Here is a 19334-nt window from a genome sequence, read left to right as displayed (position 1 = left end):
CCTCCACCATATATATATTAATGCAAGGTGCTCCCCTTGCATTAATATGACGGGTATTAATCTGATAGGCAAGGATCTGCTCTTGCAATGAATGGTACAGGAAATTTCCCCCTAGCACCAACAGAACTCAATCAATTCGGAAATCAATCTGTACAAAGCAAGGACTCCTGGACTGCAGCTCCCAGGTGGACTATGCTCATACAAACTCCTCATATCGATGATACCTTAAATTCTATTCCATTGGACAAACTGTTGATGTTATCAGTGCAGTTACCTAATACCCCAGGGGATGAGTGATATGTTTTTCTTTTTTGTTTGTTTTTGTTGTTGTTTGTTCTTGTTTTGTGGTTTTGTCATAATGTGACCGCCAAAGTAAACCAGAGTCATTCAAGCTTCAACCAGTGGACAAGCAGATGGATTCTGGGTTCCCATGTAATTCTAGCCCTAACCCAAGAACAGTTAAGTTCTCATAACATGACCCTGCTCGATATTTGCCTTCATGGAGGGATCACTGAAGACTACGATGCTACAGCAAAGTGTGGTGAAGAAAGCAGATGATGCCCGACCATCAATTGGAAATGTACCTGGGATCTTAAAGGCTTGTATTCAAGCAAGCAGCCATCTAAGCGAGGAGTCAACTAAGTCCACATGGAAGAACCATGCCAGTCTGTGTGACCCAAAGATGATAATAAATCCAAATATGATGAAGGGAAAGTATCAGGTTTCAGTTGTGAACACCAATTTGTAGAAGGCTATGGAGGACAGTGGAGCCCAACATCCAACTGCAAAGTATCTAGTCAGATGAAGCCTCTAGCAGATCCCCTCGGGCCACCGGCCAGGGACTCAGACAGCTTTGCTATCAGACAGAGATTATTGTGAACTTGACGGTATCATGATACCTGGCCAGCTGACCTCCCTCCCTCTTGACCAAACCTAAATAGTTCTCGCTTAAATATATATAGAGCTGGTGGCATTTTCTTTCTTCCTCTTTATTTTTTTGTCTTCCTCTTTATTTTTATGTTTAATCTTTATATGAGTATTTTCCGTTTCTGTTTCATCTTGCTTCTTTTTTCTTCTTGCTTTTGTTTTTTATGATTTCTGTTAGGTTTTCCCGTGCATGAAGCTCAGGAGGAGTGGATGCACAGACACAGCAACCGACGCAATGGTTTATCAGACGTGGGAGTGGGGACGGTGAGGGGAATTGGGGAGCTGACAGTGAATGTGGGAGGGGGCGGAGCACTAGAACTGATGGTGATGATGTATGTACAACTCTTTCAAAGCGACAATTTTGGTGTATGATATGTGAATTTTATATCAATGAAATTATATACCATATATACTCGTGTATAAGCTGAGGTTTTCAGAACATTTTTAATGCCATGTTTGTGGTAAAATTAGGTGCCTCGGCTGATATTCGGGTCGGCTTATACTTGAGTGTATATGATTGAGATAGATAGATAGATAGATAGATAGATAGATAGATAGATAGATAGAGATATAAACTCAGTAGAAAGTCTCATCTTTCTCCCATGGAGTGGCTGGTAATTTCAAAATGCTGACCTTAAGATTGCCAGCCCATGACATAACCACTACACCACCAAGACTCCTGCCACTGGTCTAAGCACCTGGGGCCCCAGTCCCGCCCCCAACCCCAATAAGAGCCCTATTTGATCACTTTTGATACCAAACCAAAGTCACTGTCATCCAATCCAGTCTGACTCGCAACGACACCAACAAGACAGGTGGGACTGCCCTGGTAGGTTTCTGAGACAGTAACACTGTCCCGGAGAAGAAAACCTCATCTCTGACAGCAGCTGGTGGTTTTGAACTGCTGGTCTTGCAGTGAGCAGCTCCACTCCTAACCACTGGGCCCGTGACCTCTCTGGCCTTGGTAGGTTTCTCAGTAATGTCAGGGTCAGAAAGACCTTGGCCCTTGGCTTCGCAAGACAAAGAATTCACAGAAGCCCGGTGTGTGGTCCAAGTGGGTGTTTCTCATAAAAGACAGAAGCTGTTTCAAGAACAAAAGCCAGAGCCCCAGGGACCCTGCCCACCACGCTGGAGGGTGCCATAAGCAGCTGCCAATTTCCTGTAACGGGGAGAGGGGCCTTGGCCTCAACTGGATGGAGGCATGTTTGTGTGTGTGCACATCACTGGTTTGGGGCCTCTAGAGCACGCAGGCAGAGAGAGGCACGCCAGAGGAAACATTCTACGTGATACATAGTCTCTCTCCACACTGCTGCCCACTCACAGTAAGCCTGGAGGACAGGTAGAATTGCCCCTGTTTAGTATCCAAGTCTGTAGCTCTTTATGGGAGTAGAAAGCCCCGTCTTTCTCCAGCTGGTGGTTTGGAAATGGTGACCTTGCAGAACGCAGCCCAGCGCCTAACCACGGTGCCACCAGGCCTCCTCAGACTAGCTCGTAGCTGTTCTGATTATGACTCTTTTCTCAGTGCTTCCTGGACATAGGAAGATTCCATGTTCTTTCTTTCGGGGAGGGGGGTGGCGCAGTGTATCATGTAACAGTTTAAGTCAATTGTTGTGAGCAAGTGACATGTGTCACCTGGAGCCAGAGAAGGTACCTGTGGAAATGACCCCTGTAGTGTTCACGTCCTTCCTCTCGAGTGTGGGATTGGAAATGCGTAAGGTGACAGTTGTCCCATCAACCTGGGTGACAAGGTGAGTTAGTTAAAGTTTATTGTGCCAACCTGGCCGATAAACACATGTGGGGTTAATTGGAGAGCGGAGGGATAAATGGCTCAGTGAGCCTCGCCTTTCTAGTTCTCGGGTCTCTTGCTTTCTGATGGTTGGACCAGGGTGCAGCTACCTTAGCCAGGTCCCTGCTTCAGCTGGCAAGGCTCACTTCCTGCAAGACATCCCTGAGGAGAAGCCACATGAACCTACCCCGATGCAGCGCTGGGTGCTGGAACAGCCGTGTGGAGACCCCTGCCAGCGCTGAGATGCTTACACATTCACTGACTCGGCTTTCCTCCTGCAGTCGGCATCATTGCATCTGTTTTGTGAGATGGAGGAAGACTTTGTGGAGTGGTGTCGGACATATGGGTTAATGTTGGACTTGTGGGCTTGGGCAGCACTGGGTTGGAATGTTTTCTTGATGTGCACTTAACCTTTATATAAAACTCTGTCTTGTACATGAGTTTCTGTGGACTTGCTTCCCTAAAGCACCCAGACTAACACACTAGGTAATGACAGTGGTGGCCCAGAATGGACACAGGACACATAAGAAAGAAATCACTATTGTTTTAGGTCACTGACATTCAGGGAAGTTTACTTAAGTAGCAAATTCTAGCCTATCGTGATCGATGCATAAGTTAGTATCAGGACTGGGGCACAGCTGTAAGAAACACACACATGGCATTGGCTTAGACACAGGGCCACGGGGACAAGGAAAATCATGCGGAGTCAGAAGACTGTTGCCTGGCATACTTTGGAAGGCACGGATGGAATCCAGAGCACTGGGAATGAGTAATGTCCAAAGCTGGCTGGACATTGAGACAGCCTTGGAGAGACAAAGGACAGTTCGAACTCACACTTTCGACAAAGATCCAATCAGCAGTGTGCTGCTGTTGTGGATGCCTGCCATCAAATCCAGCCCGCTCACAGTGGCGCCATGTGCTGCAGGACCTCGGGAGGTGTGATGGTGCCAGGCTGGGCAGCTGCTCTTAAAGCTGACAGTTGGAACCCACCAGCCACTCCAAGGCTCTCTGCAGTCTCCCTCTTTACTGTCAGCAGTGACAGTTCAGAAACCCAGAGGGCAGTTCGACCCTGTTGTGTGAGTCCGGGTAGACTAGAGAACCAAATCCAGAGACATTCATATGTGTTTAAGAAAGAGCTTTATCTACGAGAGCAACTGAACATTTAGAAAAACATCTCAGCCCAGTCCAGATCAAGTCCATAAGTTCGATATGAGCCCATATGTGTGATACCAATGGATAAATTCCTCTTCAGAATCAAAAAACACACGCAATGACACAGAATGCAGGAAGATCACAGGCTGGTGGGAGGAGTATCTTGTGGACCCAGTGGCAGTGTCAGCATCTCAGCGCTGTATGGGGTCTCCACGTGGCTCCTCCAGCTCCAGGGCTCTAGCGTAGCTCCATGTGTCTTGTCATCAGGATACCAAGCAGAGTGTGTGTGTATCCCACCTCTGGTGAGCTATTTATCTCCTTGGCACCTCCAAATGAGGTCATCAAGCTGCAAGTTGATTGATTCGCAAAACTCCACCCCTTCACTCTTAATAGTCTCAAGTTGACACTGGATTGTGGAACTACACACCTGTCCTATAGGGTCGCCATGAGTCAGCATGGAATCGGTGGTGGTGAGTTTTTGAGTTTATATGTTACTGTCAAATCCTGGTTAAATCCTTCTTCACTAGTGCTAATATCGCTGGATGAATTAAGAGAATCCCAGAAAATCCTTTCAGGTGGTCAAAGTAGCTCCACGACAGGGAAGGTTCTCCCAAGGTGTCTGACAGATGCTAAGGTGTCTGAGAGAGCTAAGGGCTCCGGCAGTGTAGTGGTTCCGCTGTGGGCTGCAATCTGCATGGTTGGCAATTTGAAACCAGCAGGAGCCCCAGTGGGGAGAAAGACTGGGCTTTCTCCTCCCATAAACAGTTACAGTCTCAGAAACCCACAGGAGGTGGCCCTGAGTCAGCACTGACTCATGGCAGTGAGGTTTGGGGTTTTTGGTTCTCGTTTTGTTTTGCAATAGAAGACTAGCCTCAATTAGATGGAGGTCAAAGATGTCCCAAATATCTTTTTTCCCTGAAAATGCTACACCTGATCTCCACCACCACTCCTCCCCTCCTGTCTCCACCCAAACGCAAACTCACCGTCCTCAAGTCAATTCCCTCACAGAGAGCCTGTAGGACGGGGTAGAACTGCCCCTGTGGGTTTCCAAGAATCTAGTTTCCAGCTGCTGGCCTTGAGGCGGGCAGCCCCACGGGTATCCCCCACGCCCCCCACGCTCCTGCCCCAGGTTTCAGGGTTCCCCAATTCACCGCAATGTCTCACAGAGCTCACACCATGTTCAGGAAATGGCCCAGATAGTTTGGGAGGCTGTCCGTCCCCATCCGAAGTTCAGACATCCAAAGACCCCTTCTCACCCACAGGCTGCAGACTGGAACTTTTCATGGGAGTAGAAAGCCTTGCCTTTCTCATCAGCGTGACCGGTGGTTTCAAACTGCTGACTTTGCGGGTAGCAACCCCAGGTGTCATCCAAGCCCCCCCACCCCCACCCCAGGGCTCCTAGCTGCAAGATTCAAAATCAACCCCAAATATTCTCACTGCGTTGAGTCGACTGCGACTCAACAACCCCAGAGGAACACCTTCCTGTCTGCTCGCTGGATTGGAGAAGAGGTTCAGATCCCTGCTTGCTGTATCTCTCCCCTTCTTCCACTTCCTGGTGGGCCTCAGTCATCTCATCCCCCTCCGTCATGAGATATGAGGAGTGTGCAGGGCGAGTCCCTTGGCTCTTTGGGGGCCCCGCTCCTGTGGGTAGAGATTTTCGCCCCGGTGACCTACCCAAATGTATCCAAGTTTTGGCGGGTTCTCATCAGAAGCCCTGGTGGGGTAGTGGTTACACGCTGGGCTGCGATCCACAAGGTTGGCAGTTCCTAACCACCAGCAGCTTAGAGGGAGAAAGACAGGCCTTAGGGTCAGCCTTGTCCAACAGGCTCACACTGACTCAGCACGGATTCGATGGCAGTGAGTTACTTGCGTGTGTTTTTAACCTGCACCAGGCTGTTGACGGTCGTGGATGGGACCGCACGTTCCTTCCACCGGTCAGGCTGAGACCGAGTTCTGTGGATGACCTCACAATGCCCAGGCTTGCTGGGGCAGGAGTCCACCATGGGGGCCACCCTGTGGCTCCTGGGCCTTTCTCTGCGCACTCTGGGTGCCCAGATCTTAATCAGCTGTGCCTACAAGACTCTGTGCCGACTGGCCTTACTCTCGGGGAATGATGTGGTCCTGCAGTGTGACCACCCCAACCCCCTCTGGTACTTCTCCTCCCTCCTGGAGAAGGAAGCCATTCTGCTCTCCTTGCTGCCCAACGTAAAGAAACTGCCCGCGGGCAGCCTGCAGCTGACCAACCCCCAGGCCTCCCAGACCGGCCTCTACAGCTGCCAGGATCGTGACAACGCTCTCGTGGTGGAGTACGAGATAGACTTCCAGGACGTCTCCAACCTTCATGTCACACACAAAGACCTGGGTCAAGAGCCCCTGCAGAACGAGACGCTGGACCTGGACGGCAGGGTCCTCGTCTTCACCCACTGGGCGCCCTGGCAGGACTGTAACCGCTGTGGGGCGCCGGGGGAACACAAGCGCCTGGGCTACTGCTACCTCGAGGAGCCTCAGGAAAACGCCGTGCCCTGCAGGCTCTATCTGCGAACGGAGAAGGTGCAGTCCAGCCGCCTGCGGCCCGAACTCCAGGTGGAGGCCTGCCTGGTACCCTGCGACCACATCCAGGAAGAGCATCAGCCTTACTTCATCTTCGACGTTTACCAGCCCAGCAAGTGGACTGACGACATATGGCTCACCTGCCCCCTGGCCTCCATCTACAGGTGATAGGACCCGGGTACCAGCCCTGCCTTTGGCCCTCACCCAGGCTGGGCCTTCTGTGCCGTTAGGGCTAGAGCGGCACCCTCCAACCGATTCGTAGGCTCTGCCTCCCAGCTCAGGAGCCTCCACCGTCCGTCCTGTTCAGATGTTCATGCACAAGAATTCCCTGGTGCCCACTCTGAGCCAGGCCCTGAGCAGGTGATGTAGGGGACCCCACAGGGACCAACAGGCTCCTGGCGGGTGGATATAAAGCACGGAGACTAAGACACTCAGTCGCACGCTCATGCCAAGATAGACCTGCGTGTGGTGGTAGCTCCTGGGTAGAACTAAGACAACTTTGTCCGTCAGTGCCGCAGTGTCTACAGGATTAAACCCCAAACCGTGTCTGCTGCCAGCAAGGCGATTCAGACTCATAGCACCCCTATGTGAGGTTTGCGAGGCTGTAAATCTATAATGGAACCAGATCGCCTCGTCATTGTACGCTGGAGCAGCTGGTGGGTTTGAACCTGCAACCTTGTGTATCACACAGCCCAAGGCTGACCAGACAGCACCCCCACGGCCCCTCCTTAGACAGTAGCTCAATAGCTCGTGGTGTCTGTTAGCATAAGCCTTCCAACTGTGTTCGTCGACTGTATTGGCGGTTATTGACCCTTTTGTTGGAATCTACTCAATTTCCCTAAAAATGTTGGAATCAGGCTGTAGCTTCCACCAAACTAGCCTACTCCCCACCCCATGCACATTTTAAAATTGTGGTAAACTATATAAAACATAAAATGCATGACTTCAGTCTTAAGGGCACAATTCAGTGCGATTAAGCGCTTCATGGCAGGGTGCAACCATCACCGGTATTCTAGAACATTCCCATCATTCCGAATGGAAACTCGGTGCTCATTGAACACGAAGTCCCTCTCCCTTTCTCCCCAGCCCCTGGGAGCCACTGTTTTGCTTTATATCCCTAAGAATGCCCTGTGAAGGAGTAAGTGGACTCCTGGTAGGTTTGTCTTCTGTGTGACGTGTTGCATTGATGCTCCGAAGGTCCATCACTGTGGCAGGTGTCAGAACTGTCCCCCTCTGGACACAGTGACTCTCACTGTGTGCGCGCGCCTTGTGTGCTCCTTCCACTCATCTCTCGAGGAGCACTGGGGTTTTGCTCCTCTCAGCTATTGTGCATAGTGCTGCCACGGACACCAGCATGCATTACACCCTGAGCTGCTAACCGCAAGGTCAGCGGTTCAAAACTCCAGCCACTCCACCGGAGAAAGGTTGCGCTTTCTGCTCCTTTAAAGATGTGCGGTCTATATGCTTTTCCACTTTTTGGTATAAGAAACCCAAGATTGATGAACCTATAGGGACAGCAAGTAGCATAAGGGGTTCGGGGTGGGGGAGGGCATAGTGGGGGGGGGTGTTAAAAGGAGATGATGTCAAGCAGTCCACGTAGAAACAGAATGGTTGGAAACTGATTTTGGTAGCATTGTACAATCCCACCTGACAGGATTGAAATATGGAATGATATATGTATTAAATTCCAACTAAAAAAATTACAACTAATTAAAATTTGAAAAAAGATTTGCAGCCTCAGAAACAGTTCGGCTCTGTCCTCTCGCGACACTGAGCCAGAATGGACCCAACAGCAGTGAGTAGGCTTTTTATTTCATGGTGAGTCTCACTAAAAACTCACCGACATCAAATCGATTCCAACTCATGGTGATTCATAAGGCAGGCAGAACTTCCCCTGTGAGTTTCCAAGTCTGTCTTTCCAAGCCTCATCTTTCTCCCACAGAGCGACTGGTGGTTTCAAACCGCCAACCTGTGGATCTAGGTGGTTGACTCGTAACTACTTCACCACCAGGGCTCCTCTTAAGATGAGGGTAGTTGGGTGATTCCATGCTTTGCATAAGGTTTTCAGCGGCTACTTCCTTCAAAGTGGGTAGCTGATTCCTTCTTCAGTTAGGTTATTGATTTGGGATTGGACTATAGCGACACATTTCCTTCTTAGCACTGTTTTAGCTGAATCCCCAAAGTCTTGGAATGCTGTGTGCTCCCTTTGATTCACCTCAAGTCATTTTTCCATTTCTCTTGCGGGGTCTTTTACAAACTGGTGGTTTCAGAATGTTTAATGCCTGCAGGTTGTTGAGTTCCCAATGTTCCTTCTATTACTGATTTCTGCCTTTCTTCCATTGTAATGGGAACTGATGATTTGCATGATTTTAATCTTTTTAAAACAGTGAAGACTTGTTTTGTGACCTAAAAGTGGTCTCTCTTAGAGAATATCCCTTGTGTGCTGGAGCAAAATGTGTGTGAGGTTTTTGCATGGCTATCTGCTCTACTTGATTTGTAGTGTTGTTCAAATCCACATTTTCCTAGTGATCTGGTTGTCCTTCATATTTATTGAAATTGATGTGTTTTGGTCTCCACCTATTTTTAATCATTTTATTGGGGGTTCATACAATTCTTATCACAATCCATACATCCATCTGTTGTGTCAAGCACATTTGTACATTCATTGCCCTCATCAGTCTCAAAACATTTGCTCTCCACTAAGCCCCTGGCATCAGGTCCTCATTTTACCCCTCCTTCCCTGCTCCCCCTCCCTCATAAACTCTTACTAATTTGTAAATTATTATTTTGTCATATCTTACATTGTCTGATGTCTCCCTTCACCTGCTTTTCTGTGGTCCATCCCCCAGGGAGGAGGTTATATGTAGATCCCTGTAATCTGTTCCCCCTTTCCACCCCACCCTTCCTCCACCCTCCCGGTATCCTCACTCTCACCACTGATCCTGAAGGGATCATCCTCCCTGGATTCCCTGTGTCTCCAGTTCCTATCTGTACCAGTGTACATCCTCTGGTCTAGCGAGATTCGTAAGGTAGAATTGGGATCATGATAGTGGGGGAGGAGGAAGCATTTAGGAACTAGAGGAAAGTTGTATGTTTCATCGTTGCTACATCGCACCCTGACTGGCTCATCTCCTCCCCGAGATCCTTCTGTAAGGGGATGTCCAGTGGCCTACAAATCATTTTTTAAGAGGACAAGATTGTGCTGAAGAATAAAAAATTAATTGAAGAGAACAAAAAGTAACATGAATAGTAGCCAACACCCAAGACATCTCAACTGGTTCAACTTACTCAATTCTGACTGAAAAATTAAAGTTAAACAAACTTCCCACTTGATGGGTGCCACACTGTTGTACCGTCGGCTGCAGACAGTAGCAGAGCTTCCACTGGGAATCTTAACCAAGTAAAGTCAAAATCCTGAAGCATTTCTTGAAAGATTGTAACAGGAGGTGAAGAATGGTGTTACTAGCACAACCCAGAGACAAAGCAATGGCCACTAAGAGGTGGAAGCAGTCCAGCCAAAGCAAAAGCAGTCATGGCAATGTTTTTGGGGGGATGATCAACATTTTACCTGTCGTCTGTTTGGAGGGTCAAAGGAGGATAGCATCTACTTATCTGAGAGTGTTTTGGCCAAAGTTTTTGCAGGAAAAATGGCTAGGAAAGTTTCATTAGAGAGCTCTCCAAAACACAACAACAACAAAGCAAACTCACTGGGACTGAGTCAGTTCCGACTCACAGCAACCTGCAGGACAGGGTAGAACTGGCCCTGTGTGCTTCTGAGTCTGTAATGCTTTACAGGAGTAGAAAGCAGAGCGGGCCATGCTGGATAGATAGTGTTATCTGAGGGGACTTCAAAAGGTTAATGGACACTTTTCATTCCATTTTTCCACAAAATTTTTGAAGTAATCCCCACCGCCTCCCCATCAAAGTGACTTATGATGGAGTAGTTACTATCGGCTCCATCTCCAGAGGACACCAGAGACCAAAACAAACACTGTCATCAGGTTGGTTCTGATTCTGGTCCAGAGCAATGAACATTTTCTTCATTCTTGTACGTAATATTATTGCCTCCCGTTACGCCCTAACCTCCCCTGCCATTGCCCTAAGGGGCTATTAATCTAGTTACCATCCTTATAGATTAAGAAGCCCTGGTTTCACAGTGGTTACACTTTAGGCTGCTAACTGCAAGGTCGGCAGTTCAAAACCACCAGCAGCTCCACAGGAGACACATGAGGATTTCTACTCCTATAAAGATTTACAGTCTCAGAAACTCACAGGGGCAGGTGTGCTATGTCTGCAGGGTTGCTATGAGCTGACATCGGCTCAGTGGCAGTGAGTTTTGTTGGTTGGCCTCTATGGATTTCATATAAAGAGAATCATACCAAACAAAAAACAGCAACAACAAAGACCCCAGAAAGACCTCAGTCCTAAAGCAAGTAAAAGATAAGGTACTAGAACAAATTAAAAATGCATCAAAAGGGAAAACGAATGACAATATGTTAAAGTATTTAAGTCACAGATCTTTTACATGTCACAGTAGCAAAAATGGTGGTTTGATCATAAAAATCATTTTTATATTGTTTTATTAGGGGCTCCTATAACAATCCATACATCCATCTTATCACAATCCATACATCCATCCATTGTGTAAGGCACATTTGTACATTCATTGCCCTCATCATTCTCAAAACATTTGCTCTCCACTTAAGCCCCTGGCATCAGCTCCTCATTTTTCCCCTCCCTCCCCGCTCCCCCATCCCTCATGAGCCCTTGATAATTTATAGATTATTATTTTGTTATATCTTGCCCTGTCCGACATCTCCATTCACCCACTTGTTGCCTGTCCCCCAGAGAGGAGGTCACATGTAGATCCTTGTAATCAGTTCCCCCTTTCCAACCCACTCTCCCCATAAAAATCATTCTTATGAACCTTCCTGTATTACATTATGAGGTCTTACCTAATAATTACACTAAAAGAACATGTTAGTACACTATTGCATTTGTGATGTATTTATAATATGTTTTTTCATATTGGTCTATAGCAGTGATTTTTTTTTCAAACCATCTTATTAAGACATAATCCAGACTTCATACCATTCAATAGTTCAGTCATGGGACCAAAGTGGTAAACTTTAACCTCTATCTTGTCATTCTCTGATTGGTCTTTCTGACCTGGGATTGGAATCATTAACTGCCCCAAGAGGAAAGGGCATTTGAGAGGATTTGACTTTGATTTTGCAAAATCTTGGCTCCTCAGGTCTAAGTCACTCTCGTTGTCCCAAGTGCATGCTGACTCCTAGTGACCCTTAGAAAACAGGGTAGAACTGCTCCTGTTGAGTTTCCAAGACTGTGGCTCTTTATGGGAGTAGAAAGCCCCTCAGAATGGCTGGTGGTTTCAAACTGCAGACCTTCCGGGTCACAGCCAAACTCGTAACTACTGTACCACCAGGGCTCCTCAGGTCTGAGCTGCCCCGGTTTCGTTCTGAAGCCCTCGGGCAGCTGCTGCATTGTCATATCATCTTCATCAGTGAGGACTTCCTAATCTTCATCAGTGAGGACTGGCCTGACACAGGACACTCGACGGCAGCAGTGAGCCTCGTCCCAGTTCCACATCATCGATAGTAAGGAATCCGGATTCTCGTTTGAGATCTTTTGTATTTTACACGTTGGCCACTGATGTAAGCACTCTGAAAGCGTACTGGAGAGGCCAACTTAAACATAGCATCTGGCTGAATCCTGCCGCGTGGGACTTCTCACCTGAATCAAATGAACACTGAATCAAATGAACCCACGGACCCCCTTACCTGTCTAGAAAAGATTCCGTGGGTGTGGAAAGAGAGAGGAGGAGGAAGGTGGAGGGGAATTGACAGGGTTGTGGATTTCAGTGTGTTCTCAGGGAGGGGGTCAGGGAGACAGGGAAACCTCCTGGATGATTCCGGGGATCTGGGAGCCTCCGGGCAGGGTTCCAGAGAAGCTAAGCATACCGCTCACGCCAGAGGCAGCCTATAAAAGCGCTCGGGTCTCCACACTGGGTGGGGGCCTGGCAGAGAATTGGCCATGAAGTCAGGTAAAGAGAAAAGCAGGCTGGCCGGGCAGAGACCGTGGAGAACGTCTGCCCTTATCTCCCATCCCCCCTCCCCGGCCTCCATGCCCTTTGGATGTGCCAACCGGGCAGCTTAGCACCCTCCATCCAGGTGCCTGTTGAAGTCTTCGCCCTTGAGCTTGTCCTCAAATAGCTCGGGTATCCGCACATCACCCTGTCCCCATTTCCCTGCTCCGGACGCATCGCAGGGATCCGGCAGTGAGGAGCCCATGTGTGTGGGTGCCCCGTTGCTCTCACTAGGTGGTGAGCCCAGGCAGAGTATGGAGTACCGGTTCTGGCTAGCCTGTTCAGCGCAGAGGTGAGCGCCGGCCGGGCTGAGTTAGGCATGCATGCAGTACCTCTCTCAGAGGATGGAGGGGAGCGCACATCTGCACGATCATTTTCTTTTTCCTCTTCAGACGGAGAAGGAGTTTAGGGAACAGCTTGGGAAGGGCCCGGCTGAGAAAGAAAACATTCATTTGTTTAACATGAACTGAGTTACCTGGCTTGCCTTCCGGAGAGCCAGGAACCGGTGCTGGCCAAGGTCCTGAGGCAGGAGCCCATCCACTGGCCTGACCTGTTCAAGATCTGCAGAGACCAGCCCGGCTGGAGAGGAGGGTCTGAGAGGGAGAAGGGGCAAGAGGGCAGAAGGAGAACCAGAGCGGGGGCATTTGTCCTCTGCTCTGTCCCTGGCATCGCGATGTGCCCAGACGGTGCCGAATGTTCTCGGTTGGCGCGCTCCTCCTCCAGGGGCACCCCCGAGGCCGTGGTCTCACCCCTTGGTGAACAGCCAAGCCTGAAGAGGCAAATGAAGTGGCCCCCTTTCCCAGGTTAGAGAGCCTGCATAGGGATGGGACAGGGCCGTCAGGAACAGGACGGCTAGAAGGACAAACGGAGCTACGGTGAGGCTTCGTCTTACGTACTTTGGACACGTCGTCAGGAGAGAGCAGCCCCTGGAGGAGGATGTCATGATCGGTGACGGAGAGGGGCAGCGAGGAAGAGGAAGAAGGCCCTCAATGAGGTGGACGGACACCATGGGCTCAGGCTTAGGGACAATCGTGAGTGTAGCGCAGGAGCGGGCAGGGCTCCGTTCTGTTGTGCAAAGGGTCCCTATGGGTCAGAACCGACTGGATGGCACCTGACAACAACCACATCAACCGATGCCAAAGGGGTCAGGAGCGTGACCTCACACACCTGTGCTGTGTGACCTCGCACCTGCGTTGTGTGACCTCGCACACTTGTGCTGTGTGACCTCTCACCTGCGTTGTGTGACCTCGCACACCTGTGCTGTGCACTGCGAGTCTTCCTGCTGCAGCTCAGCGTTGAGGGCCGAGTTCCGGAGGCGACCTCACAATGGCCCAGGTGGTGCCTGGCGCCCCCAGCTGCAGTGCAGTCCACCATGCTGGCCACCCTGGGGCTGCTGCTCGGCCTAGCTCTCTCCGCGTGGGGGTCGCATGTTTCCATCAGCTGCCCCACGCATGGTCGTTGCCAACGGGCGCTACTCTCCGGCAATGACATCATCCTGCACTGTAACAAGACCCAGGCAAGCTGGTACTACCAGCAAGAGGAGACGAGTCAGCCTATCCCCCTCTCTGGTGCCTCCAACATACTGGTAATGAAGGAGGGCAGCATTCTCATGAAAAATCCACTGCCCTCCCAGACGGGCCTCTACAGCTGCCTGGACAGTGTGGGCTCCCAAGTGCTGCAATACGAGATTGACTTCCAGGACGTCACCGCCTTATACGTCACGCACAGAGACCTGAACCAAGAGCCCTTGAGGAATGAGACGCTGAGCCTGGACGGGAGGGTGCTCATCTTTACCCACTGGCAGCCCTGGCAGGGCTGTAACTACTGCGAGGGGTCCGGCGAGCGCAAACGCCTGGGCTACTGCTACATCCAGGAGCCCCTGGAGGAGCCGGTGCCCTGCAGCCTCTACCTGGGAAAGATAAAGCCCTGGTCCAACCGCATCCGGCCGGAGCTACAAATAGAAACCTGCTTCGAAGCCTGCAACACTTCCCGAAGAGCCAGCGCCACGTTCACCCTCTTTGACAGCTTCAGTCTCAAAGAGGGGTCGGACTCGGTGTGGCTCACCTGCCCCTTAGGATCGATCTACAGGTGACACGCCTCCTCCCGCGCTCGGGCCCGTCTCCCTCCCCAGGCTCTGTAGGTCTTTGATGGCCAAAGTGGGCAGAGAAGGGGGGCTGCCCATACTGGCTTCCTCCACTGGCTTTTGCTCAGACGCTAGGAAGAATTCCACGATGCCCACACACTACCAAACAACACACACCGAACTGACTGCCGGGGCTTCCTGAGCACTAAGCTGCCTGGTGGCTTATGCCGGCCCACACTCGGGACACTGGGGCCTGAGAGAGCCCTCCACACAGCAAGAAGATAGCTCAGCTCCAGTTGAGAGGAGAAAATCCAAGGAGTGTGATGGGGGCTGGCTGGAGGCTGTGGGGTCTCTGGCAAGAGATCTCACTCCCTGAGCAGAGTCCAAAAGAGCTCTTGATGGGAGGAGAAAGCCTTGTCTTTTTCCAGTGGAGCAGCTGGTGGTTTTGAACTGCCGACCTTGAGGTGAACACCCAAGTCTTTGGCTCTGCACCACCACCTCTAACTTTGCAGAGGCATGAGCTAATGGGTTTCAGGTGCTCCGCCTGGTGACGGTAGTAGTGGAAGTCTATGGCGTATCCCTCTGTTCCTTAGCAATGTGGGGCGTGTTATAGGCCTGGTTCGATTATCCGCTTAGCATGTTCATGGAGCACGGATGCCCTGGGCACTGGCCCAGGCCTCTGGGAAGTAGTGAAAAAGACTGGGCACGATTCCTGCCCTCGTGGAAGAATACATCAATGGCATGCGTAGACAGCGCAGTTGCGGAGCCGGGGGTGGGGGTGGGGGGTGGTGAGCGGGGGGATGGTGGGTGGGGGTGGTTCCACTCTGGGCTGCCATGAGCTGTTCAAAACCACCAGCCGCTCTGCTTTCTACTCCTGTAAAGCTGACAGTCTCGGAAAATCCCGGGGGCAGTTCTACGCTGCACAATAGGGTCGCTGTCAGTCGGCATTGACTCATTGGCTGTGAATTTGGGGTTCGGGCGGCATGGTGAGTTGGGCGCAATGGGCTGCTGACCGCAAGGTGCGTGGATCAAACTCACAGGCTGATCCCTGGGGGGAAGATGAGCAAGTCAGCTCCCATAAAGACCGACTGTCTCAGAAACCCTCGATGGGCGGATCGCTCTGAGGAGGCGTGGACTCGGTGGCGGTGGGCAGAGTGCTGGTTGTCTGGTGCTTTCCAGCGAGCCCTGGTGGCACAGAGGGACCCTGGGCACATCGGCACGAACCCCGCCCGGTCCGTGCCGTCCTCACAGTTGCTTTGTTTGAGTCACGGTCAAGGGCCTGTCTCTCTTGCTGCCCCTCCACATTACCAAGCACGAGGGCACCGGTCTCTGCTGACAACATGTCCAAAGTAGGGGGGACCAAGTCTCACCATCCTGACTCCTCCAGGGCATTCTGGCTACACGTCTTCCCGGACAGGCTAGTGTGTTCCTGCGGCAGTTCCGTGGGACATTCCATCTTACTCTGCATCAGCCTCATTCCCATGCAATCTGCTCTTGCTCGATCTTCCTAACTTCAGCTGCCCTCCAAATCGCCCTATCAGGGAGAGAAAATGCTTACAGCCCCACTGGTCAGCCGAGGCCGTAGAGCTAAAGGCATTTCAGACACACACACACACACACACACACACACACACACACACACACACACACACAGCCATTGTTCATGGGAAGGCTGGCTGTCTTTTCTGTCCCCCAGGGAGGCGGGTGGCACTGTGCCCACCTCCTCAGCTGCCCGCCCTTTTCTCCCTTGTCCTCCTTGCAGACCCCTCATCTGGGAAGCCAACAACACCCCCCTGACCTGGCAGGGCCAGCTCTCCGGCCAGGGCCTCGGCTCGGCCCTGGACATCTCCAGCGGCGGCCGGCGCCTGCGCATCTTCCAGCCGGCCATCTACACGTGCTTTGTGCAGCAAGAGTTCGTGGCCAGATTCAACCCCGTGGACGACCCGCGGGTGCTGGACAGCCTGGGGAGACGGGGCGCCCGAGGGCACAACACCGGCAAGGCCCCGTGGGCGGAGGCAGACCCCATCTTCAAGGGGCTGAAGCTCGTTCTGCTGGTGGGCACAGTCCTGGTCCTGGCCGGGGCGCTGTTCAAGTTCATCCGCCTTTCCCTGGGCAGAAGATTCTCTCAGGTGTTGCTGGTGAAATAAAGCCCCCACACCTGAGGGTCCGCGCCTCCTTCCTCCGCCCCTCAGCAGTACCGCGCGCGCGCCCTGCTCCAGGCCAGCAGGGTCCTGGGGGCCGAGTGGGTTCACTCATTGGCTGCTAACCGCAAGCCCAGCGGTTCAAACCCACCAGCTGCTCCGAAGGAGGAAATGGAAGCTCTCTGCTCTGGTAGAGATTTACCGCCTCGGGAATCCACGAGGAGCACTTCTGCTTTGCCCTATAAAGTCTCGGAGAGTCAGAATGGACCCACAGGCAGAGAGAGTTCGATGCCAGTCGCACCAGATGCTCTGGGGCGCTATGTGACCCCACACACACCTGTGGTGGAAGCTCCACAGGTGAGGAAATGGAGGCAAGGCCACTTATCCCAGCCCTGGGGGTGGGGGGGGGCTGCACTAGGAGCCCACGTTTGCCTGCCTCAAACCCCTGGGTTACTCAGGCGGACAGCGAGGAGGAGGAGGAGGAGGAGAAGGAGGCCGTGCTCCGGGGTGGGCCTCTGGGGTGATAAACCCAGCCCACCTCCCAAGGGACTAGGACTGACCCCTCAGAGCTGCACCAGGCCCCTGCCTTCCCCTGCCCCTCGCCCTGCCTCCCTCCAAGTGTGCCTCCAAGTATCCACGGCCCACCCTCTGCCCCCAAGTCGGAGCAGGGTGGTGGTCCAGGCAAGCCTGTCTGCCAACACTCCTCCACCCCTGTCCCTGGCAGCAGCTGCAATGGGAAGAGCCGCTCCCCCTACCTCCCCACCGCCGCACCCCCCTTGCTCACCCCCCCCTTGCTTGCCCTCCGCCCCCGCCCCCCCCGCCCCCCCCCCGCCACCTCTCAGAGCACAAGGGGGAGCATCAGGCCCGGCTCAGTCAACCCCCGCCGGGAATCACCAGACTGGCTCTTCCCAGAAATGGAAGGCTCTGCTTTGCAGAGTGGGAGATAAAATATTCATGCCTGGTAAAATTCATTGCCCAAATACTGCACAGTACGCCCTGGCAGCAGAGACAGGAAAACAGACCCCAGAGCAGCACATCTGCCACCAGCCACCCCGAGGGAAGAGTCACCCTGACCCCGCCATCCAGACACTCAAAGATGAAGACTGGGGAGGTGGGGGGTTGGGAGCTGCCCAGTGAGCACTCAAGGGTGGGGGCTGCTGGGCTCAGACGTGCTGGGGTGGCAAGAACCCACTGCAGCAGCGTGTCCTGGGGGATCCAGCAAGGCTTGGCGAGACTGTGATCGCTCACCTCATTCTGCAGCCCAGAACATCAAAGCCCAGAGGACACAAGCGAGCTGCCCGAGGTCACACAGGGAGCCTGGGAAGGGACCACGAGAGAGACCTCTGGAGCAGCTCCCTCGGACTGCTCCCAGGAGCCCCCTCTCTTCCCTCTCCGAGGCTCCTTGAAGCCCTTGCAGCCCCTCTTGTGGGTGGAGAAGCTGGACGCAGGACAACCAGAGACCCGGCCTGTCTGCCCAGCACTGACGTCCACACAAGCCTCGCACCCCGTCGATGGCCCCTGAGTGACCTCCAGTGATTGGCCATCTCGTGGTGTCCTCCTCTTGACCGGATCCCTCCCCTCGAGGGTGGATAGGGCCTGTGGCTGACATCATAGAAGGCTCGGTTGAGCAGGCCAGAGCCAGCGGTGTCCTGGCCGGTTTGCTGTGTTGATGTGTTTGCTGTGTTGATGAAGCCTCAGGGACCTGGGGGGGCGGGCGGGGGAGGCCTTTGGTTGATAGTCAGCCAAGAGCCAGAGCCTCCGTCCCACCACCACACCACACATTCTGCCAAGAATCTGGAAGCTGGTTCTTCCCCAGTCAAGCTTCCAGATGAGACCACAGCCTGCTCACACCTCAACCGCAGCTTTGTCAGACCCCGCGGGGAGGGCTCCGCTCAGCCACAGCTAGAGTCCTGACTCGGACACTGGGAGATCAGCAATGTGGATTGTTTTCAGCCACGGAATTTGTACTGCATAGCAATAAACAACCAATGTGCCCCCCGCCCTGTACTTCCTGGTGGGCCCCTGCAGTTCCCACTGTCAACAGTCGCAAGCAGCTGCTGAAGGTGTCACTGACCCACAGCCCGTCTTCTCCGTCCCACTGTCCGTCCCTCCTGCTTCCAGGGATTGTAACTCCAGGTATTGCTTAAGCCCCACACTCCCGCCCCCTTCCAGGCACTCTGAAGGCGCCAGTGGGAGGCCTTTTATTGTCCCACACGTCCCTCAGACTCCAACCACATTCTTCCCATCTCCTTTCCACAGTGGACCTTTCTACCCATCTGTCTTCAAACCCACTGTTTGTCCTTTTGCTGTTGGGCCAACTCCATGCGTTTTTCCCTGGTTGTTTGCCTCCGTTCTAAAATGTCCAGTCACTTCTTTAGATGTTCTGTTTCCATCTGTAGCCATGTTAATATTTGCTTTTAGGGGAACCAGAACTGACGCAGTAGGATTGCTAACTCAATAGCCTACAGGGGTCAGACAGGAAACATAAATTCGGGAGGTGTGGGGCTTTGGAGAATTCCTATTCTTGGGGTTGGGGAACAGGTAAGGGTGGGAAAGAGAACCAAACCAGGAAGCAAGTGTATTCAGACA

General features: G+C 52.3%; 2 protein-coding genes across 2 annotated transcripts; both read left to right on the top strand.

Moving 5' to 3' along the window:
* Positions 1 to 5866: 5866 nt before the first annotated feature.
* On the top strand, positions 5867 to 6583 carry LOC142431651 (protein FAM187B-like). The gene has a single exon (XM_075536666.1). It carries the CDS (start codon positions 5867 to 5869, stop codon positions 6581 to 6583), a length of 717 nt encoding a protein of 238 aa, XP_075392781.1.
* A 7310-nt stretch (positions 6584 to 13893) lies between these two features.
* LOC142431650 (protein FAM187B-like) lies at positions 13894 to 16751 on the top strand. Its single transcript, XM_075536665.1, has 2 exons — positions 13894 to 14609; positions 16367 to 16751. The coding sequence occupies exons 1-2, from the start codon at positions 13894 to 13896 to the stop codon at positions 16749 to 16751; spliced, it is 1101 nt and encodes a 366-aa protein (XP_075392780.1).
* Positions 16752 to 19334: the final 2583 nt, after the last annotated feature.

This window comes from Tenrec ecaudatus, chromosome 18 (assembly GCF_050624435.1).
Source record: "Tenrec ecaudatus isolate mTenEca1 chromosome 18, mTenEca1.hap1, whole genome shotgun sequence".
NCBI classification, from domain to species: Eukaryota; Metazoa; Chordata; class Mammalia; order Afrosoricida; family Tenrecidae; genus Tenrec; species Tenrec ecaudatus.
Note: the sequence above shows the minus strand (reverse complement) of the source record. Positions and strands in the feature narration are given on the sequence as shown.